The following is a 23,449-nucleotide window of genomic DNA, read 5'->3' as shown; positions in this document are numbered from 1 at the left end:
CCTGGACTTTGCCAGTCCCCAGTGCACCATCCTTATACTCCGCAGGCTCGCGCAACTCTCAGATCCCACATACTGTGTTTCAAGCCCCTTAGGGTTCCCTGCAGTATCCATTCCATTTTAAGGTCTCTGCTCTCTAAGAGCAGGTGCAACCCTTGCTCTTCAGGGACCCTTCCTGCCATTGCTTCTTATCAATATTATCTTCTGATAGTTTAAGGACAGGTGAGATAGTCCAGCTTTCTAAGGATGGTCCAATACAATCTTTAATAAGTGGTTCCAAGGAGCAAGTTATTATTGGAACAAGTCACTGTTGCAATTCTTATATGTATTTCTATAAACTCTGACCATTTAAATAAAGATTAGTTTAGAATAAACTTGCTCAAGTTCTTGCAACTATGTAGTTTATGACCTTGCTGAGCACTCCCTTCCAGCCTCAAACTGGAGTTTGTAAACTGTTAGAAAAGACCCAAACTACAAGCAAGCATTCAGTCACTTGAGAGCAGAGTACACTAGCTCCATTTTTTTTTTTTTAATAAGCAATTCTAATGGCACACAATGCAATGCAATGTCAGCGAAACATTTAACAAAGTCTCATGAGGCAAAAAAAAAAAAAAAAAAACCAAATTTTCAGTTGGGGAGATTTGGAACTGACTGGTGGAAAAAAAGACATCAAAAGGCACAGAAATAAAACCAAACCTTAACCTGAAGGAATGAACAGTAATGAGATGAAGGCCAGAGTCAAGTCCTAAGCACTGTCCAAGTAAAAACTCTAGCAATAATCTGATAAGAGACATCACCAAAAATGACTGGTAGAACAAAGATCTAGTACCTCATAACTAAATACGAACCTTCAATTACCTTAATACAAAATTTTAATTAGGGAGAAAAGGGAACTTGACCATGGAAAGCAGAGACGCAGGTCTACTGTAGTAGTTTTCACCTACAAACTCAGAAATGTTATTTATTAAAAGAAAAACAATTCCTTAAGAACACCTCAGACATCACTTTTGGGGGTTCTCTATAATTCGAATAGCCAATAGAAAGAATCCTATGCCTAAGATAAAAATGACATTAAAAAGACCATGAGGAAGATGTTAGAGGCAATGGCAAGAAAACACATAGACTGGAGGGAAAGCAAGTATTCCAAATAGAATGAGAACATAAGCCATAACACTAGGCCCAGAGACTGGCTCCAGAAAACACCAACTCCATCATGACTGATTTTGGAAGGTAATTCACTTCTCCATGATGTTTATTACCACATAGTAATTTTTTAAACCGTATTATTTATTTATTTATATACTATTTTCTGAGTTTATTTCACTATTATTATATTCTGCCTCCAATAATTTTTGTTGCTCTACTTGTCTCCAGGTCTTGAACACAGCTGGACAGACAGCAGGTACTAAATAAACAGCTTAGTGAATGAGAGCTAGTGACAGAACAAAGCAGAAAACCAGAGGTAGCTTGGGTTACATATGACCTCACTGAAAGCCTTAAGAAAGGTCTAGGGCCGCATGCATCTACTGAATGACCCACCTGTGTCCTGAAATGCTTCTACAGCTCCCTTCTTCCTCCTGTTCCACTGGTGCTATCACTGTCCACTGTGACTTACTCAAGGTCACTTCAGCTGCAACAGCACAGGCAAGACAGGTCCTATTGCTTACCCAACTGCACAGCTGACTAGTTCACCTGCATCAGCAGCACCCAGCATGTGCTTTCAAAGAACTTTCCTAAGAATTACTCTGTGAACTTAAGATACAAGAAAACAGCACTTTCTCAATCACTCATGGAAAGTCAAGTACCTTGGTTGCTGCTTGTTCATACTGTGCTGTGGTTCTCACTACTTCATCTCTGGTTTTATTCAAAATTTTCTCTTTTTCAATTAATTCCACTTTTGTTTTCTCCAGCTGTAGCTGTAACTCTTGAAATTTATTCACTTGGCCTTTCATTTCCTTTTCTTGTCCTTGCAGGCGTAGTTCTAACTCATTCATCTTGCTTTTTAGGTCTTGAAGCACAAAAGAAAAACACAATCCAATTTATAGATAGATAGATAGATAGATAGATAGATAGATAGATAGATAGATAGACAGACAGACAGACAGACAGACAGAAAGAAATCAACAGACAAACAGACATATATTTACAAAATGTTCACAATTGATGTTACCTACTTTGAAACCTTCAGTAAGATAACTAATTTACATTAAATACAGAAACTACTTACTTAGATTTAACTTCAACAGTCAGCAGCATCTCCACTGACATGTATTTAAGTACTCCATAAAAGAAGAGAAATACATGTCCTTACATCTTCACGAAGGAGCACAGGGAGGAAATGCTTTACAAGCAGTATCTATGGCAGTGGTGTGCTTGCCACAGGGTAAGTCACCACTAAACTTCCCACTCTGGACACTAAGGTTTGCTTTATGTTCACATCAATTCAAACCTGTACTGGGCAGTGGGACGCTCATCCCCTACTAAAGAACAACAGTGTAACCTCTTATACAGCCAACATTAACAATGACGTCCCTCCCAGTTCCTGCAGTGCTTGTTCCAGTGACATTGGCAGTGCAGCAGCTCTCACTAGCACTGATGAGGATTCTCCATGTATCCAGCACTGGGAATGATCACAGTCCACAGAGCCGATTCCAAAACACCACCTGGTACGCTTGGCTGTCAGCTTAAGAGTGGAACAGCAGCCAAGGTTACAGGTTTGCTCCCATATGGTCAGCGGAATGAGGACAGAGCTGTTCTGCACACAGGCCGCACCTCTGGCCAAGGCTGGTCAGAGCACAGGCTCATTCTAAGAGCCAGGTGAGAAGCATGAGGACTGCACACTTGTAGTCAATCTTCTCTCTCTGCTTTTGGGAAAGTAAATCAAATCTTCAGACAACTTGTAAAGGCTCACAGCACCACTTTTCATAAAAATACAATTCCTCCAAACTGTCAATGTCTTTTGTCATTAAAGAAACAGCCAATTTTACAGCAAGGGCCTGGGAAATGAATTAACAAGGTGTCTAACAAAGTGTACAATGCATACCCCAGACTAGAATTATCTAGGAAAACCTTCATTTAAATTTAATTTGTCAGAAAGTTACCTTGATTCTGGGCTTTGGCCTGGTGCAAAAGCTGAGAACTGTGAGGGTCATCAGGGAGGCTGTCGTTGCAGTCTCCTCTCCCTGTCTGCACACTTGATTTGTTAGGAGTCACTTCTTCCCCCAGAAAGTGAGCAGTAGAGACATCTCTCCTTGGTGGGGTTTTTAGAGAACAATGGGAAAGGCGACTTGGGGTTGTTTCCTGTTGCCAAGAAAATACTGATGAGGAAGCCTGATGTCTTGCAATGTCCCGATGATTCATGGTGGCTTGGGAAATAGGTAGGCTTACTTTCTGCAAAAACAGAAACTCTTTAGAGCCCTTTAGAAATCTCATTTTTAAAATGTATCTATCTTTTTCCCCCAGTGTTGGGGATCAAACCCAGGACCCTGTGTATGCTCTATAAGCACTGACATTACTGGTGACCTACACCCACAAACCTGCAAATCTCAACATTCAGAGCTGTTTCTTTCCAAACAGAACATGAAGTCACAATCCCATAATGATGATGCTAGCACAGCATACTAATAATGAGCGCCAAACACATGTAGGACATCATAAATCTCAAGACTTAGTAATGCAATGTCCCAACATAGTTCTCAGATGAACAAGAACTACCATCTGAGATACCACCAATTCATAAGGGCTAAATCTTGGCACTGCTGACCGTTATCCACCTCCATTTTAAATCCCAAAACTGGCTTTCTTTGGACTGTCTTGTCTTCCCCAACTAATTTTACACTAAAGATCAACCTAGAGCACTGTTACTAATCTCGTTTCACAGCTGGTAATCCCCTAGAAGCATCCTATGGATGTTTCTAATACGCATTTCAGTGCAGCCTGCTTTCAAAAACTCATTCTGCTTTCTTTCTGATAAACAAAGATTTGGAGACAGATGACATGTTAATTCTTCAGCACTCTTCTGACTATCAGAGAGGTTCAGTGGTTACAGAAATACAGGCTCCATTTAACATCAGGGGTTAACAAAGAAAAGTAATCACTACCATAAGGCCTGAAGTTTCTCAAGGTAAGAGAGCTACACAGATCTCTCTAAGGCACTCCCTCTCTTTGTGCTACAGCAAAGGGTTTGTGCACACACATCTTCATCTGCAGGGTCATGATGAACTCACTTTAGCATGCAAAGCCTTCACCTCTGTCTCTAATCGTTTCCGCTCTTCAACTTCTTTATTATATTTTTCTTTTAGATCTTCATATGTGGAACCTAAACCCAGACAACCAAATAAGATTTTTGTGTCAATTAATGATTTCATAAAGAAATTAAAAGATCAGCAATGATTGTGCTAAGTCTTGAAATAGGTATCTTAATATTTAATAGAACATTGTGGAGCAGTACGTCAAAGTACTGATCATATTACTCATATATGAAAACAGAAGTGTCTTCTATATTCTGAAACTGAATTTCTTTTGAAACCTATTGCAAAAAGGTAAAATGTAGGGGTTAATGCTTACCCCTAATGGACCAACATAACTCAACAAACATGCAATTGGGAATGACATTTTTGAAACATTAAAATTAAAAGCTGAGTCCAAATTTGGACTAAATCATTAATTCACAATTTAGAAGTCAGGGTTGTCTATCTGGATACAATACTGACTTGGTGTGAGTGGAGCTGTGAAGAGTTTCTGTGGAGTACTACAAGGATGCAGGGAAACATCTGCCGATTGTGCAACTTGTTGGCTTCTTTCAAGTTCAGTTTTACACCTGTTTAAAAGAACCCAATAGACCAATAACACATATTAAACAAAGATTACAGAATACCAACGCCATACATTCCCAAAAAACAAAGACGTGTATAAAACTTAGGCTCTCAAAGTCCTTTTATTCAACACTTAGTGAGAGCTATTTCTTAAGCCAGATGTAAAAGAAAGTACCCTCTCTTCAAACTATTATGAAGCACTATATGCACTTTAGTAGCAAAGTATAGAAGGCTAGGGATACAGTCCTACAAAATTCTACATTCCATCTAAGCAAAAGAAAGATGCAGAAAAAACTTCAGAAACACAAGCCAAGTGATATTCTTGAAACATAGGTTCTAATTATAAAAATGGAGATATTACTTATGATAACCATTGCAAAACAAGGGATTTTAGGTGGGAAAGATGGCTCAGTAGGTTAAAAACATTTGCCACCAATCCAAGATTGATCCTTGGGACTCATTAAATAGGAGAGAAATGACTACCAAAAATTATTATGACCTCCCTATGTGTGCATAAACATACAAATAAATAAATAATTTAGAGAATTGATAGATATTATATGGCATTTTAAAGAGAGATATACAAATTAAGTTAACATCTAAAAAGATTTGGCTAGAAATGCTACCCATCTATTTTAGGGCTCTTTGTTCATCAACAGAAATTTCAGGCAGGCATATGCTGGTCTCTGGCAACTTTAGCTTCCCTGAGTGCCTGGCAAAGCAAGGGGTGACAAATGATGCTCTCTCCAGTGTTGGCCTTTCTGCAGGTGTTGTGTATTGGGACCCTTGGCACTACATGTTTTAACAGTTCTTATGTGCGCCTAGCTACAAGTTAGGATTCCTCAGCCTTTGCCCAAGCTCTCAGGTCTGAGACCCTTGGCACTGACGTCCACAGGAATGTTGTGTTAGACAGTTACCGCTTAAGTTCCTGTTCCAGTTTTTCTATTTGCTTTTTGCATGAGCTCAGTTGACTTTCTTGAAAATTTACTTGTGACTCCTTAACTTGAAGTTCATGAGAAAGCTTCTGCCTTGTTTTCTCCAAATTTTCACATATCTCCATCAATCTTTGATTTTCTCTTTTCAGGTCTGCACCCTCAGTCTTTCCATCTTCAACCTAACAAAGATTGTTGACAAGAAAATAGTTATGTACATACCGAGTATTACATATCAATCTGACTTTTCTGTGATACTGTAGTAATAATAAACCACTGGGGTGGGGGAGGTGATGCTTCATGAACAAAGAAATCTTAAATGACCAAACTCTGTATAGACAGAAAATTCTGTAAAGTCCACATTATATTATCTAACATTCTTTAAAGAATTTGAAAACAAAAGCCTGCAGCAATGGCTCAGTGAGTAAGAGTAACTTGCTGCTCTTGCAAAGAACCTGGGTTCAATTCCTAGTACCCATATCACATGGCTCATCGTTGTCCGAACTCCAGTTCTATGTGGTCTGCCGTCCTTGTCTGAGCCCTCAGACATGTGTACACAATCAGGCACACAACACACACATATAAATATATTTTTAAAAAAGAACTTTAAAATAAACCTTGTAACTTTTCCTGAACTATTCATTTTTAGGTTTCACTGAAGCCAGTTATTTTAAGGAATCAAAAATCCCTCCAAAAGCAAAAATATATTAGAAGCCATAAAGCATAACTGTACTACTGCATAGGTGGCTCACTGGGTTTTGCTTTGTTTTGGTTTTTTTTTTTTTTTGTTTTTTTTTGTTTTTTTAATTCTCATTTAATACCCCAGAAGAGATGATGTTGGGAACACCAAAGTTTTTTAAAGCTCACTGTTAGATAGCAATCTCCACTTAAATTGTAAAATACCCTAAAACTATCTCAATCCAGATCTAAAGCCAGACAATTGGCCTTACACACAGCAAAAAAAAAGCCATTTCCCAGACATCGGTTAGAATGAAATTAAGCCCTAAGTATCCGTAGGTAGGCAGCAACAGAGCCACAGATGAAGAAGGCCAGAGGCCATTGAAAGGGTCTGAAGAGCAAGAGAAGAGATCACCTGGAGATGGCAAGATTTGCATCCTATAGTGAAAAAAGGTGAGCTGGCAGAGCAGGCCGGCTCACACTGATACCTTCTGCTTCTGCTTCTGCAGTGCAGCTTCGAGGGAGTCCAGCTGAAACTGCCTCTGCTGTTTCTCCTTCTTCAGTTTGTCCAGCTGTCCTTCAAGCTCTTGAATTTTCTGAAGAGCTCTGTTAGGGAGACCTTCCTTCCATTCTTCCAATGCCCAGCTCATCTTGGTTTATTTTTAAAGCATTTAGAAGAAGTAAACTGAAAAAAAAAATAATAAAGTTAGTGAACTTCTAAGATTATATAACATTTTGTGGTTTCCTCATTTTATTCTTATATTTCAGGCTTAATGTCTTAGCTACTTGATATTTATAAAAACAGAAATGTTTTCCTGTAATATTTTAGGTGAGACAGATCCTACCTGTATGAAAGAAAAGCATCACACTATCTTACAAATATTCTCTTCCTTCTTCCCATCACTAACACTCATGCTTGAAAGCAATGGTTCTCAACTTTCCTAACACTGTGAACCTTTTCTACAGTTCCTCATGCTGTGGTGACCCCTACAATAAAATTACTTCATTGCTACCTCATAACTGTAATCTTGCTACTGTTATGAATTGTAATGTAAGTGTCTGATATGCTGGATATCTGATATGTGACCCCCTTAGGGAAGCCTTTTCTAAACAGGTCATAGTTTCAGTCAGTTTCTCCTAAATCCCTGCCTCTTTCCAAGCTGTCTCATTTGTTAAACTGCTGTATGGGTCAGTCAAGAGAGTGCCAGGCTACTGCCAGGGCTGCAAATAAAGGCGCATTCCACAGGAAAAGGAATACAGACAGGGATTCAAAGGACAATTCGACACTGCCACTGTCACTCAGAATCAACTGTTCTTTGTGTCTTGGTTTTGTCAATTATGAGAATAACGTTGAAAACGTCCTCGAGCATTAATGAGAATAGCATCTCCTGGTACATTTCCTATATGTGTTAACTATTATATTAGTTCCCCAAAAACATACTTCAGCTTATGACCCAAAGAAAATGTGGATTACCTCTTTCTGAACCACATATATTGAGATAGTATCTAACTGTAAATATTTTGAAAAAATATTATTTTGAAAAAGCATTTTCCAAAGTTAAAGAGAAACAAGAACCTTGGTATGTTAGATATGGGCCTTGAAGACAGTTTTTGCTGTCAGCTTCATTATTATTATTGTTATTGTTATTGTTGTTATTATTATTATTATTATTATTATTACCAGCTCTCATTTTTCAGAAGACATCTATAACTCCACACCCAGCTTCCCACAAAGGCCTCTTAACTAAAACAAAGAATAATTGACCCTGCCCTAAGAGATAACAGTTGAGTAGCTTGTTCATTTAAGAGTAAGAATGCACTAGACCAAAAACCACACACAAAAATTCTTAACAATTCAGCCAGCCACCAGAATCATTACATCAAGATGCCACTGCCAAAGCCACCTTTCACCCCAGCACTTGCGAGACAGAGGCAGGTGGATCTCTGAGTTTGAGGACAGCCAGGGCTACAAAGAGAAGCGCCACCTCCAAAGAGGAAAAAAGCCACAGCAAACAAGACAAAAAGAATGAGCTAGTGAGGAGAAATAAGCAAGAGAATCCAGCAGGTTTCTTTTCTAATTCAAAACCTACAAACAGCTATAATACTATTTGTTTGTAGACACACTTTATTGGGAACAAGAATGTAGTTACATATGTAGTTAATATAACAAGTTATATTTCATTATATTATTTTCATTATATATTTATTATAATAAAATATAACTTGTTATATTAACTACATATGCAATTATACAATATTTACACTTTAAATCCCTAATTACAGTTCTAAGCCTATCTTCCCAAGGCTGCTCATCTGAGTGATGTATTTTAGCTTAAGGTCAGGTACAGTTTTATTTTTTTCCTTTTGATTATTATTATTTATTCACTCTACATCTTAATAGAAGTCCCACCTCACAAACACCTTCCCCTTCTTCTCAGAGAAGAGGAAGATCCCCTTGGATACCACCTAATCCTGGGACATCAAATTGAAGCAGGACTACACACATCCTTTCCCACTAAGGCCCTACAAGCCAACAGAAGTTTTTGATTTGGGCGTTAAGATCCTAAGGGCAGATCATGGTGTCGTCTTTTCAGATGTGCAGAGCATTGTTTGGTCTCCACTTGAATACAGTTCAGTGGGCATCATGGGGTTTTAGAATTGTTATTTTGAGTGAGTGATGTTAGCATTTTGGTTATTAGCTTTGGGTGTTTAAAAGGTTTACTATGCTCATTACACACTTAAGATACATTTTCTACCTCTCCTGCACTTACATATAAATACACCACAACAATCGCCTAATTGCCATTAGATGTTGACGAAGTAAGGAACCATCTGTCAGCCACCTATCGGGTTACTGGAGCAAAAGTTGGAAAAATTCGTAAATGAAGTAAAGTAAGATTAAAGAGGCAGGGTCTGAGAGGAAGACGAAAGATGAAGCAAAACCTCGGAGGTGAAGGTTTTAAAGGACTTCCACCGAAAAGGATGTCTTAAATATGCGGAGGGCTCCCTTCAAGGGCCAATCGCCCGCCTCAGGCCCTAAGAAGGTTCTGGAAAGTTTCTACGGTTGTCCTCCTGTCTGCCAGAGCTGGTTATTTCTGGCTGCTGAGCACACAGCACTGCCTGGCACCCAGGCGACCCTAAGCGAGAAAGACGCTTCAAGAAACCATGAGGGCCTCCGAAGGGGCGCCGCGTGTGGGGGACCCTCAGGGGGGAGGAAGCTGCTCACCTGAGCTCCTCACAGAACCCGAGCCCGGGCTCCGAGAACCCCAGGTTCCTCACCTCCGATCTCCTCACAGAGCGCACTGCACCTGCCCGCTCAGCACGAGCGATTCAAACTGCCCGCGGCCGCCGCCCCTCTTCCTCTCGCCCACTTCCGGTCCCGCCCAGCTAGCATCCATGCCTACTGGCCATTGCGGGAAGCTGTCGACCAATTATCGCCCGGATTCTCGGTGAGACGCCTCTGATTGGCTCTTTTGGAAGACCGTTTAAAAACAAGCCTTGCCCGTGGCGGAGTCTGCGCAGATGGCAGATGCACTGGAGAGTTGCCTAGAGACGGGAGCCGCTCAGAGGGGCGGGCTGCAGGTTTGAACAAGGCTTTGGCCTTGAGCGGCTGGGCGGGCTGAGGAGGAGGTGAGGCCGGTTCGGGGTGGCCGCTCACTCTAACCATTGGACTAGCGTGAGGTGTTAGCTCTGATGGGATTATTGCTATAAAAGTTGGCTGCGAAGTTGAGCTAGCTGCCTCGCACGCGTCATAGCAGCCCTGAGGAAGGCGTTTGGATATAGATATATACATATAGATAGATATAGATATACAGAGCCCTTTTCTCAAAACAAGTAAATAAAAACAAATAAATAACGGAGGCACAGTATAACAAAATAATCTGAACTTGAATCTAGACACGCATGCAAAACATCAACTGCTGACCTCTCAGTCATCTCCGTCATATTTTCAAAATCTGAATATGAGATTCGCTAGGGTTGTAGCGGTTCACGCCGGTAGGATTTGCTGAATATAAGATTCGAGGGGAACACTTTTCATCAGACTCGAATATTCATGACTCTTGTAAACTTACTGTACTTTTTAATGAAGCCCAGGTTTGTGATTGTATGTGTATATATTATATATACTTTCCCAATTAAAAAATGATAATTATACATGGATATGTATGTCTGCTGTTAATTAGATTTCTCGCCCATGCCCAGACAGACCACACCAAACACGGTTCCACGTGGAGAGGTTTTAATAGAACGGGATAGGGCAGGGGTCAAGGCCGGGTGAAGAGAAGAAGAGAAAGAGAGAGAGGAGGAGGGGTTTCGGTCTTTTGTAGGGGTAGTGACGTCACTTGCTCCCAGGTGGAGATGGGATTCAGAACTGATGTCTTCTGGAATGCTTTGGCTGTTTCCATGGCAATTGATGTGCTAGGTTCCTGTCACCTGTGGGTGGAGCCATTGCTGGAGGAAGGGGCTATCCTAATGCCAACAATGTCCCCTCTCCTCTTAAACTCATTCCCCTTTCCAGCTGGACCACTCCCTCAATGTGTGTGTGTGTGTGTGTGTGTGTGTGTGTGTAAGTGTAAAAGAGGGAGAATTTCATTTCATTCCGGTTGCTTGAGAACATGAGTAAACAGACTAGCATTTCCCACAACAATGCACCTTAGCAATAGCTACCCACCACTAGGGGTGGGGGTGGGGTGAAATGTTTCTCTCCTGTGTCAACCTTTATCTGTTAAGTCCTCAAGGACTGGTGAGACCCATAATCCCTTTCCCCACAAATAAACTTCCAAAGGCAGGAACAGTCTAGGAACTGGAAAGTTGATATGTTGCCTTCAATATATTTCAAACTTTCTCTGTGCCCTTTACCTTTTATTAGACAATTCCTGCACTTGGATCTGATTCTACTTCCACTTCTACTGAAATTATGCTGATCCTTCCGTTCAAACACAAGTTTCTTCATAAAACCACTGTGTGGGCTAGCTTTCTGTCAGTCTGACACAAAGTAGAGTTATCTGAGAGAAGATTTTGAAACATTGAGAAAATGCCCCCATAAGATCCTGCTGAAGAGCATTTTCTTAATTCGTGATTGATGGGGGGGTCTCAGCCCATTGTGGGTGATGCCATCCCCAGGCTAGTGGTCCTGGATTCTACAAGAAAACAGGCTGAACAAGCCATGAACAGCAAGCCAGTAAGCAGCACCCCTCCATGGCCTCTGCATCAGCTCTGCATCAGGTTTCTATCCCGTTGGAGTTTCTGTCGTCACTTCCTTCAGTGTTGAACAGTGATGTAGCAGTGTGAGCTGAATAACCCCCCCCCTCCTTCCAACTTGCTTTGGTCATGGTGCTTTATCACGGCAGTGATCACCCTAAGACAACCACACTAAGGTGTTTTCTAGTTTTCTTAGAACTCGGTATCTAAACTTCACTTTGAGGATTTATGCCATGCACTTGCTTTTCTCACAGTGAGTTCTTCTAGATGTGCCGACTGCCATGTCTGGCCTATTCATCCATCCACCACCTTACTTTCTATCACACCTACACACACACACACACACACAGAGAGAGAGAGAGAGACGTTGGCCCTGCCCAGCTGCCTGTCTCAACAATTCCACAAGTGTTCGTGCATACTTACACACATACACATATATCTACACATGTATCTATGCACATACATGTAGACAGACAGACATATACATATATACATTTGGTGGAAAGGGCTAAGCCCCAAATGCCACACTTTATTTCTTCTCTCTGGCAATTTTTACCTTTTTAGACAAAAGTTCTTTATAAAATTACCTCACACCTCATAGATGAAATGTTACACAAAAGGGAAGTTGTTACACAGAAGGATGTTAATATTAAGTTCAAAGCAGTGTTTCATTCTATATGCTTGTTATAAGTTCAAAGCAGCAGTTTTCACGTGGCCTTACTTTATCATAGTTCACACCTGTTGTTTCATCCTTGGACCTGACCTAGAATGAATGTTTTTCCTGGTTCACAAATCTGTCCCAAGCCTGCTTTCTTATCTTAGTGCAATAAGCCTGTGGCACGTAAAGCTTTACAAAGCTCTATTTGCAGGTTCATTCTATAGGGGGCTTGGGATTACTTGTATCAGTTTGAGTTTTATAAAATTATTATCAGAAATTGTGAAATCATCTATTTGTCTGTACAGAATTACTACATGAGAGTACATCTTCATGGTGATCTACAGGAAATTTGCCCTAGGGTGGGCTGAGGCCCATGAATCTTTAGGTTATGTAACAGTGACAGAAAAGGCTTGTTTTATCAGTATCAAGAAGCAATGCTGGAACAGTCTCTGGTGACTTTGCCCCTCAAAGCTCACCCATCACAGACCATGCTAATCAGTGGGCTAAGTATGAATGCTTTTTCTTAGATGGCTTCTGACAGATTAGGGGTTGTTACCTTCTAATCAAAAGTGCCTTCACATAAAGCTGCCTTTCTCCCGCTCTGAATCTTAGAGGCGATATGACCTACAACAGCATTTCACTTTTAATGTAGTTTTATCTATTTGAGGATTTAAAACATCTCCTAAGGAACATGTCTGCCCGTATAATTATGAGATTCTCCCTCACACTCTCGTCAATCCCACAAGAAAGCCACTCCTGCTAGATGACAGTTCGATGGCAATTTTGGTTTGTCTGTTTGGGTTTTATTTAGAACCAACTGGTAGTATTGGGTAGAATATATTTTTCCATTTCATTTTCAACCTCTCTATGTCTGTATATTCTGGTTGTTTCTCTTAGGGCATCACATTGGTTTATCATGCTATACAGTCTACACATCAACTTATATTTTATTGTGATAAATTTAAACAAAGCATGTATATTTTAACTCTGAAATTAGGCACTTTTTAAGTCACAATACATTTTTTGACATGACCAAGTTCCTTATTCCCTTTCCCAGCTCTCTAGTCCCCAGTTCCCATTAAATTGTTTGGTCAGTGACAATTTACAGTAAATCGCTGTTTTGTTTGGTTTCCTGTTTCTGGGATTACACAGAATATACTGTCGGTATACTTTCAGGGGTGGCTATCTTATTGGGTTGTATTATTTATCACCCTTCCAGCCCTTATTGCACTACAACCCCCAAACTCTAGGTATGTGAGAAAGAAGACTAGTGGGAAAAGGGGGGTATAAACCTCTTTAGACCACTTACTGCTGATTAGGGACCTTGGGTTCCTTGGGGCAAGTCCAGGATGTCACCAACCAGCAATCCAGCAAAACAGCAATAGCAAATGCAGCAGCAGGAGCCAGCAGAAGCAGTGGGGGGTGGGGCAGCTGCTCCAAGCCCTCTCCAGTGTCCTCATAATTCCAAACTATGTGTAGCTGACAAAAAAATCACACCTCTCCTAGAGCACAAGGCCATTGTGGTTAAGGTTGTGGACAGTCTGAAGCAGCCCTATATCTCACACCTGGAATTAAAACAAAAACATAATCATGTAACAACATTACTGGGTTTTTTAAGAAACCAAAATTCTCAATACAGTGTATTACCTGAAGTCTGCTTCTTTCAGCATCTTATACAGACATCATTGCTGTTCATAGCTTTGGGGACTTCCTTTATTTCTTAGTACTGTTTCTTTGCAAGCATATATAAATGGCCTATCCATTCATGAAGACTGGGTTGCTTCCAATTTAAATCCATTAAAAACGAAGTTCCTAGGACTTCTACATTTCAGTCTTTGCTTTATAATAATGGTAAAATTAGCTGAGAAATATTTCCTGCTTATCTCTGAGTTTGTGTAGAACTTTTATTATTTGTGCCTTAATATTTACACCTGGAGATTTCTCTGGGAAGCTGGGGAGCTTTAAATTAGGAATTAAATTTGTCTGAAGAAAGACTTTCTTTACTTTTCTTGTTTTGGTTTAGTTTTATAATTTGTATGTATATCTAAAGAAAATCTATTTTTCTAGTTGGCTTAGGTCAGCAGAACTACTGGTATATAGCTTTCAAAGTTTTCTGTAATCTGTCTGGCTTTGAAGAACATAGTTATCTAGTTGAAGAACATAGTTATCTAGTTTTTCTTCAATTCAGCTCTGATTTGATCAATTTGGTTGATCTTTTTAAGGAGCACTTTGAATACTCAAGCACAGTGGTGTATGCCTATCATCCCAGTGTTTAGGGGTGGAGGCAGGGAGAGAGAACACAGCCTGCTGCCTAGAAAATGCAAGGCTGGGCTGGAGAAATGGCTCAGCAGTTAAGAACACTGACTGCTCTTCTAGAGGTCCTGAGTTCAATTCCCAGCAACCACATGGTGGCTCACACACAACCATATAATGGCATCTGATGTCCTCTTCTTGTGTGTCTGAAGACAGCTACAGTGTACTTATATAAAATAAGTAAATAAAATCTTAAAAAAAAAAAAGAAAGAAAGAAAAGAAAATGCAAGGCCAGCCTGGGCTTCACAGGGCCAAGAAGAGTCTCAGAAAACATAACAGAGGTTTAAGGTGATGGCTCAGTCAGTAAGGCTCTTGTATAGCGAGCCTGAGACCTCTACTTGATCTTCAGAACTCACATGAAAACACAAGAGGTCTCCTTGTTGGAAAAGACTTGGCTTTTGTGGAGCAGGTGTATCCTTGGTGGAAGAAGTATGTCATTGGGGGTGGGATTTGAGGTTTCAAACACTCAAGTCAGGCCTCCTCCCTCCTCTCTCTCTCCTGTTGCCTGCCAATCTGGATGTAGAACTCTCAGCTACTTTGTCTAGCACGATGTCTGCCCCACTATGATGGCGATGGACTAAACTCTGAACCCATAAACAAACCCCAATTAAATGTTTTCCTTTATAAGAGTTGCTGTGGTCACAGTGATTCTTCATAGCAATAGAAACCCCGACACAGAGCTATAGTAACCAAAGTATTTACCACTTCTGACAAACTTTATTCAGTATTCTTTTGCTGCCTTTTTCTGTCTGGCTGGAGAAATTCTTCAGTTGTGACTTGTTTCTAGGTCTGACTCTACTGACTTTAGAGTCTCTCAGTTATGGCCCACATTTTCTGGTTCTCCGTATAGATGGAGATTTTTGACCAGCTACCTAGCATTATATATTTTGTGCTTTGTATCTTGTGGTGTTACTTGAAAAGGTGTCATGTGTGAGTCTGTCAGACAGCTAAGTTACTGTATAGAGATTGTTTTTAGCTCACTGAGCTTTATGATGAAGAATCAGAGAGTAGCCTTTTTCCTGTGGTGATTTAGGCTGTTTCTAAGGATGTTCCTTCTGGGACTTGTACTGAAGTCCCATGTATTCAGCCCTCCCTTTTCACTCTGGCTAGAGGAGAACCAAGACTGCTGGACTCAAATGATCTTTCTTTGATGGATTGGTAGCTGTGGTGCTTAGAGGTTTTGTTGTTTTGCTTTGGTGTCAACTTGACAGAAGCTAGTAGCTAGGGTTATCTGGGAAGGAGGAAGGACCTCCATCAAATTGATACTTTTGTATTTATTAATGACTGATGATCGGTGTGGGGGAGCAGACCACTGGGAGCAGTGCTATCCTTGGGCAGGTGGTCCTGGCTGCCAATAAGAAAGCAGACTAGGCAAGCTAGGGGAGAGCAAGTTGGTAAGTAGCACTTCTCCATGTTCTCTGCTTCAGTTCCTGCCTTAAGTTCTTGGCCTGGTTTTCCTCAGAGGTAAATTGTGACCTAGAAGTCATAAGATAAAATAAACCCATTCCACCCCAAGTTGCTCCCAGTTTTGGTGTTTAGCACAGCACTATAAAGCAAACTAGAATAATTATTTTTTGGTTTTGGTGAGGGGGTGTTGTTTGCTGATTCGTTGTTGGTTTTTGGTTTCTTTGATTGGTTTTTTTTAGATAGGGCTTCTCTGTATATTCCTGACTGTCCTAGAACTCACTCTGTAGACCACCTACAGAACTCAGAGATCCACCTACCAATGCCTTAAGAGCAGTGGTTTTTTGTTTGTTTCTTGAAATATGATCCTGGTTAACCTGGGACTTGTAGAAAGGTCCTTCTGCCTCTGCCTCCCATGTGCTGGGATTACAGATGTACAGCACCACACCCAGTCTGAATGAGTTTGGAGAATGGTGTCATTCAGGTCTCTCTCCAGCCACCATTATTTTCCAGCCTCAAGCAGTTTCTCTCTGCAAATGCACCCACTGATGTGTGGTCAGATTCAGAGACCCAAGTCAGATCAAGTGTTCTGGGTTTGTGGTTTCTATGTTTCGTTAGTTTCTGTGCACTTGTGTTTGCAATGTTGGAGGCTCCTCCCCAGGCCTAGCACATGCTGGGCAAGTCCTTTACTACCTAGCTATACTCTTGGCCTAACTATTGCCTCCTCTCTGATCCTGTTTCGTGTGTATCTACCTTCCTCGGTTCCCCCAAAATTCTGACACATATTCTTCTCTTATCATTCTGATTCTTGGGTCCTAGCAAGTGTCAACTAGCTTTTAATTCCCAAGTTAATACCTCTCTCACAGGGACCACTTTTTCTCCTGCCTTCCAGATATTGCTCGACATTTCCGGTAAGACTTTGCTCCATGCCTCCTCTCCCTCCTGCTTCCCCACCTCAGCACGCTGTGTCTTGGTTTCTTCAGCCCTCCAAGATGGATGTTCTAGAGTCAGTCTGTCTCCCACAACACTTTTCCACCTTTCCTGTTTCCATAAAGATATAAACCACCCACCTGAAAAAGATAAAACTGATCTGATTCACCTTGATCTGAACCGTCCTTCTCTGGCACCTCCATTGTGAATCTCCCTTCTTCTCTTCCACTTTTCTAAAACTTTGTTCCCACCCTCTCCCTACTGTCCAATCATGTATCACCTTGACATCAACCTACAGAGGAGATCTTGAGGAAGCTGAGAAGATAAGGAGCCTAAGCCACAGTGCTTGCCAGGTATGGTGATGCTCACCTTTACTCTCCCAGTGCTGGGCAGGCAGAACTCTGTGAGTTTGAGGCAAGTCCGTTCTACATAATGAGTTTCAGGACAGCCAGAGCTACAGAGAGACCCTGTCTCAGTTAGTTAATTTTAAAAATATATAGTGCCAGAGACAGAAGAGCAGCATTCTCTTATGACTCATAATTTAACACATGACAAGGACACCTGAGACAGGAGCTCTACTGTAACAGGGCGGGCAGATTAGACTTATTACCCAAGGCTACCACCTGATTATTTTCAGGACAGCCTAGGAAATCCCCTTGTCAACCATGCAATGAATATTGTAGTAAGGACACTGGACTCTTCAAGAAGATTCTGGCAGCAGCTGACCTCTAGAGGTTAGTGTTGACAGCTGGATGTGCTGCTGGGGCACTGTGTTCCGTAATGAAATAAAAGACTCTAGAGTGAGTCTGGCAGTGGTGGTGCATACCTTTAATCTCAGCACTTGGGAGACAGAGGCAGATGGATCTCTGTGAGTTCAGGGCCAGTCTTGTCTACAGAGCGAGTTCCAGAACAGCCAGGGACACACAGAAAGACCCTGTCTTGAAAAACAAAACAAAACAAAAAAGATCCTAGAGTGTCCTAGGACTGCACCCACATTTACCACCTTGTGCAGATAATGTGAAAGTACTTGTTAGAGTGGACAGCTCGGTTGGAGTAGCAGACAAAAGGTAGAGCTTTGTGTCCCTGGGTGAGAGATAAAAGACCAGCACACAGGAGTTTTCCTTGATTTATGTGGCTGGAAAACATAATGTGTGGCTCAGAAGGATCTGTGGGCCATAGTAATGCATAGTCAAGCAAGCATCTTAACTGGGCCATGACATCAGACAGGTCTAGCAGTGCCGATGATAACCATGAAAGCAAGGCCAACCCTCTAGCAAGTATAAGTAAGATACACACAAGCTGAAATTCTGAAGCAGACTTTTTCTCCACTGGCAAATGCATCACCATTTGAAAACCATCTGCTTTTGTGCTTCATGAAGACCAGACACCTGATTGTGGAACATCAGGTGTGTAACCAGTGCTGTTCATCACTGAGTATTGTCAGAACCACTAAGTCAGAGGTCCCAGCGGGTGCTGTGACAAATCATCCTGTTAATAAGACTCAGCCAGATCCAAAGAACACAGGTGACTTATGTAGATAATGTTCTCAGAATGCCCCTCTGTTCCCCCCAGGGCTCTTTCATACATAACGCACCTCTATGACTTTGTGCTGGGGTTGTCTCAAAACTAATCTGCTAAAGTGTGTACCTGATCCTCTCCTAGGCAGGTAATGTGTCCTGAAGACAGACCACTGTTCCCTATGGTTCCACCATGGGAGACCCAAACAGCAGACCTTCATGAGCACACTCAGCTGTCAGCTCCGTGAGAAGGAAAAGCAGTCTGAGCTCCAGAGGCATATGACTTCCCACTGATAGACAGGCAGGTGTGATGGGATTGTTTGAGACAGAATTTTCAGGAAGAAGACTGTGGGTAAACATTATGGGAATAGTCTGGGTGAGTTGAGGTTTTGTGTCTTATGCCTGTGCCCACTAGAGAGGATCTATCACAGAGGAGACAGAAAATGTCCAGTGGGTATCTTTGCCTAACCAAATGTTTATACAATAGTCTTATCATGAGAGTAGTCATGGTACCATGGTACAGGGAATGGTGGTGATGCATGGGCTCTCCTAACTAGAGCAGGGTGGCCACTCTGTTCAATAGATGTGCAGTTAGCATGGAACTAAGTAAAGACATTCTGTTTCCTAGTGGTAGTTAAGTCACATCAGATCCCTTCAGCCCCGAAGGAAGTGACTGGAACCTCCATACCCTCTCCATAGTGTTGGGCAGAACTACCCTGAGAGGTGAAAGAATAATTGCTTTATACCCATAGGATCTTGAAAGATAGTGCCTTGGGCCAGAGTACTTGTTTTATTGAAAAATATACTTATAGCCCATGCTTATTATAGGCATCTCTGTCCCAGCTTGCTTTCTGCTGCTGTGGTAAAACGCTTGGAAGGGAAGTGGGCTTCTCTGCTGATATTTCTAGGCCACAGTCCAGCATTGAAGGAAGTTAGAGCAGGAGCTCAAACAGGAACATGGAGGCAGAACCTGAAGCAGAAGCCATGGAGGGATGCTGCTTACTGGCTTATGCTCACCTATCTTTCTTATATAGCTCAGGCTGAGGATGAAGATACCACCCATAGTGCACTGGGCCCTCCTACACCAGTTAGCAAGCAAGGAAATGCCCACAGACACACCCACAGCTCTGTCTGTTGAGGTATTTCTTCAGTTGAGACTCCTTTCTCCCATGTGACTCTAAGTTGTGTCAAGTTGTCAATAAGAGCTACCCAGAACAACACCCTACCTTTCCCGTAACTTACTGGTCTGATACCGTTGCTGTCGTGAGCTGAATTTTGTCCTCCATATACCCACATGCTGGAATCATAATCCCTGGTACTTCAGAGTGTAACTGGAAGCAAGGTAGTTGCAGATGTAATTGGTAAGACAGGATCATTATGGTGAAGCCTAACCCAGTGTGACTAGATCCTTATTGAAAGGCCAGGGAGGAGACTGTCCAAGGAGATATGTTCAATGGATATAATCAATGTTTGCCACACAGTGTGAGAACCTAAGTCAGTTCAGATCCCTAACACTAATGTGAAAAGCCAAGTGTGATTTTCATTTCAGAACTGGAGAGGTGGAGATGGGACTCCCCCAGGGATTGCTGGTCATTCATTCTATTCAAACCAGTGAGATTTGGTTCCAGGTCCAATGACAGTGTCTCAAAACCTAAGGTAGATAACCTAGGGAGGTGTATAATGTCAACCTCAGGCCTCTAAATGTACACACAAATGTGCCTGCGTGTGCGCGCACACAGAGGTACCACACACAGTTGCGACAGGTGTGGCAGCACATTTAAACAGTCAGAAATGCAAACAGCATGTAAAAATTGTAGTTACATGGGTACAAGCAAGGAGTGCCCAAGGTTTATGGAAGAGCAGAGGCTTGGAGGGGGACACCCAGGGAACTCCTTTGCTGCCATCCCCAGGAGCCTGCCCTGCCAACACTCTTGGATTTCCACCCCCAGAACTGTGAAAAGGCCTGTTTCTGCTGTTCCAAGCTGTGATGTGCTGCATGGCTTGATTTAGTAACCCTGGAATCCAGTACAGATGCCAAGTTGGAATCATCAGCTAAACTTTAGCAGCCGAAGGCTCAACTAAGGCACCAGTTCAGGGACAACACCTATAGGGCAGAGAGCAGCCCTTCTTCCCTGAGTGCTGTCAGCGCCAAAGCAGCACCTTTGCCTCACCCCTGGGAGCTGGAAGGTTTAAGTCTGAGGCCAGCAATGGAGGACTTGGCTTCTCTTTCTGCCACCTAGATAACCCCACTTTAGGCTCTGCTGAGTAAGGTGTGGAGCGGGGAAACTTCTAGTCACAAGGCACAGAAGGGGTTCAAAACTACTTGTAGCCACACCAGTCCCTGTTTCTTCTGCACGTGAACATCGGAGAAAGGAGATGGAAATAGCAGCATGAGGTTTTTCCACCCGCTGTTGTCTCTGCCATAGTACCAGAGAAGATACACCTGAAGCCCAGGGACTCTCTGGCAGCTTTGAGAGTTGATGCCCATCAGCCAGAACCTTGGAGGCAGTTGTCTTGGCCCAGGCATCTTTCTCACATCAGTTTCTCTCTCTCTCTCTCTCTCTCTCTCTCTCTCTCTCTCTCTCTCTCTCTCTCTCTCAGTATTTTATTTAAAACATTGCACTGGGGGCTAGAGAGTTGGCTCAGTGGCACAAAGAACTTGCTGTTGTTACAAAAGACCTGGGTTCAATTCCCAACACCCAATGCAAGCTCACTGTCTCTTAAAGGATCAGCACTTATGGTACAGAGATACACATGAAGGCAAAATTCTTACACACCTAAAGTAATAAATATCTAAAATGTTTATAAGTAAATAAATAAATAAGGCAAACATTGTATTGGGCAGAGAGGCACGCGCATGCTTCGGTGCACGTGTGTCCACTCCTACTGTTGGCCTAGTTGATGTGTGTCTCTCTTGTTTCTGCTGTGCTGAGGACTACAGGCTCACTGGCCTCTGGGGTTCTAGATGATTCTTCCATCTCTGCCTTCCACACTTCTGCAAGCATACTGGGATTACAGACATGCACCAGTCAGGCTTCTAATGCCTGTGCCAGGACTCACGTTGTCAGACTTTCGAGGCAGACATCTCTACCTGCTGATCCAGGTTCCCGTGCTGATCCAGGTTCCCGGCCCCTCCAGTTCTCTTTGACAAAGTCTTCCTTAGCTTAGGCCTATAAGTCAATATAGTGACTTAAAGCAGAAACAAATGGATCTAGACAGGGTGAAAGGTAGCCTATAGCCAACACTTTTATGACATCCTCATGGTCCGTGTGGTGTTAGCCAAAGGTACATCAAGCGGTTGTGTGTGTCACAAAAGCATTCCTGGGAGATCCACAGAATTGTGTGTCCACCACAGATAGGACACTGACAGACCAGAGAAAGGTCTCTGTGAGTTCAGCTTACAGCTTACAGAACCTGTTCGGTTCCCTGACAATTGGCTACCTGAACAGTTTGGTTTGTTGGTTTGCTGGTTTGAAGACCTCAAGTGAGGGATTGCTTACAAGAGTGCAGGTTACCAGGGCAGTCGCATCACTGAAGAGCCCCGCCACAGCAAAGACGGGGACTCAGAAAGCTGCATCTCATCTCAGGAGTCCCTCCCTACCCTAGTCAGCTCCCACATATCCTAGAACCAACGCTTTCACAAGACTGTTCAGCTACAAGGAAGTACCTGCAGTTAGAAATGGAGCTTGAAAGAAGCAGGTGACTGTATCTCAGGTGAGATCTGGTGGCCCTCTCTCCCGTCTCCTGTGAGGACAGGCTAGTTAGACCAGTTCTATGAGAGTCTCGACAAGGTGAAATGATAACACCGTATCATGTCAGAGAACAGTGCCAGGCGAGTGGGCACAGACTCCATGTCGTGAAGCACAAGCTATGGGTTTTCAGGCGTCTCCGGAATATTCTTGGATACTAAGGGAGCTTGTTTTACCGGTGCCAAGCACAACCTGGAAGCACAGAGCAGTTATGACTTTCTGAAGTGATCCTCAGCAAGTAGGGATGAGAACGAATGGGTGGGTGTCACCGGGAATGTGGAAGGCAGGAAGCAGCAAGCCTAGACACTCGACTACAGCAGTCCTGGCACGGGCCCTGTTGACTTCTCCGGGATCTTACTTCTCCTCAGCACTTTTGCCTTCCGGGTTATCATAAAAGAAACTTCCTCTTCCCAGGTTTGTCTTGTTCTCTGTCTGGAGGAGAACACAAAGCAAACAGACGGCGTTCCGTTTCCCCGTGTAAGAACTGTGGCCAGGCTTCCCAGTGCTGCGAGAACACTCGGCAGGCTGTGTCCCTGGAGTCTCAGTGTCCTTCTCTGGGAGGTCAGAAGTACCCCACTAGGGATTTGCTCCGATTCTTTCAGATTAGGGTTTATGCTTCTGCACTTGTCATATACGTGTCTAGACTTCCACGGGACAGGGTTGAGCTTTTCATGGGCAAGAAACTACTTTCAAGATAAGATTAATTTAGAAAGGTTTTTAACAGGGGTGTTGGAATTAATATTAAATATTCAACAAGGATATTGGTTTAAATACATTTTATTACAGAAATAAGTACTCGTTATCCCTGTGTATCCTGGGTAAACTGGTTACTACATACAGAGAGAACCACTCGGAGATGCAGTCCTTGGAAAGGGGCCTGAACTTTTGACACCCCTTTTTCTTCCCATCACTAGGTGGCGCTGTACCACAGAAGGTTTTGGCCAAGAGCCTGGTCTCACATGCAGCATCTCCTTCCTTTCTCCCTGTCCCTTCCTCCTTCCTGTCTGTCCTCTTTCTACAGCAACCTGCGCGTGCTCAAGGAGGGGAAGGAGAAGGCAACACCCTGTATAGTCCTACTCACTAAAATCTTGTCCCTACCGAAGCAAGTAACTTGAAATAGAAAAAGTAACAACCCCTCCACCAACCTCCGCCCACCCCCCAAAAAACACCAACCACTCCAAACGTTATTCATGTAGTTTCTTTCTATAGAGTAAAGAATGTATCTTTAAGGGCTGGAGAGATGGCTCAGTGGTTA

The 23,449-nt window shown here is 42.5% G+C and overlaps 1 protein-coding gene across 1 annotated transcript in view; it reads right to left on the bottom strand.

Moving 5' to 3' along the window:
* The window catches only part of CENPF (centromere protein F), a gene marked incomplete at both ends in the record, with an annotated part of 39,454 nt that extends 32,383 nt beyond the window's left edge, over positions 1-7,071 (bottom strand). The window contains 6 exons of the mRNA XM_080916519.1: positions 1,803-2,005; positions 3,099-3,387; positions 4,224-4,315; positions 4,710-4,816; positions 5,729-5,925; positions 6,910-7,071. Coding sequence (XP_080772645.1) covers positions 1,803-2,005; positions 3,099-3,387; positions 4,224-4,315; positions 4,710-4,816; positions 5,729-5,925; positions 6,910-7,071 — 1,050 coding nt within the window. The remainder of the gene's footprint in view (positions 1-1,802; positions 2,006-3,098; positions 3,388-4,223; positions 4,316-4,709; positions 4,817-5,728; positions 5,926-6,909) is intronic.
* Positions 7,072-23,449: the final 16,378 nt, after the last annotated feature.

The sequence above is a fragment of the Micromys minutus genome (assembly GCF_963924665.1).
Source record: "Micromys minutus genome assembly, chromosome: 1".
Classification (NCBI taxonomy): domain Eukaryota; kingdom Metazoa; phylum Chordata; class Mammalia; order Rodentia; family Muridae; genus Micromys; species Micromys minutus.
Note: the sequence above shows the minus strand (reverse complement) of the source record. Positions and strands in the feature narration are given on the sequence as shown.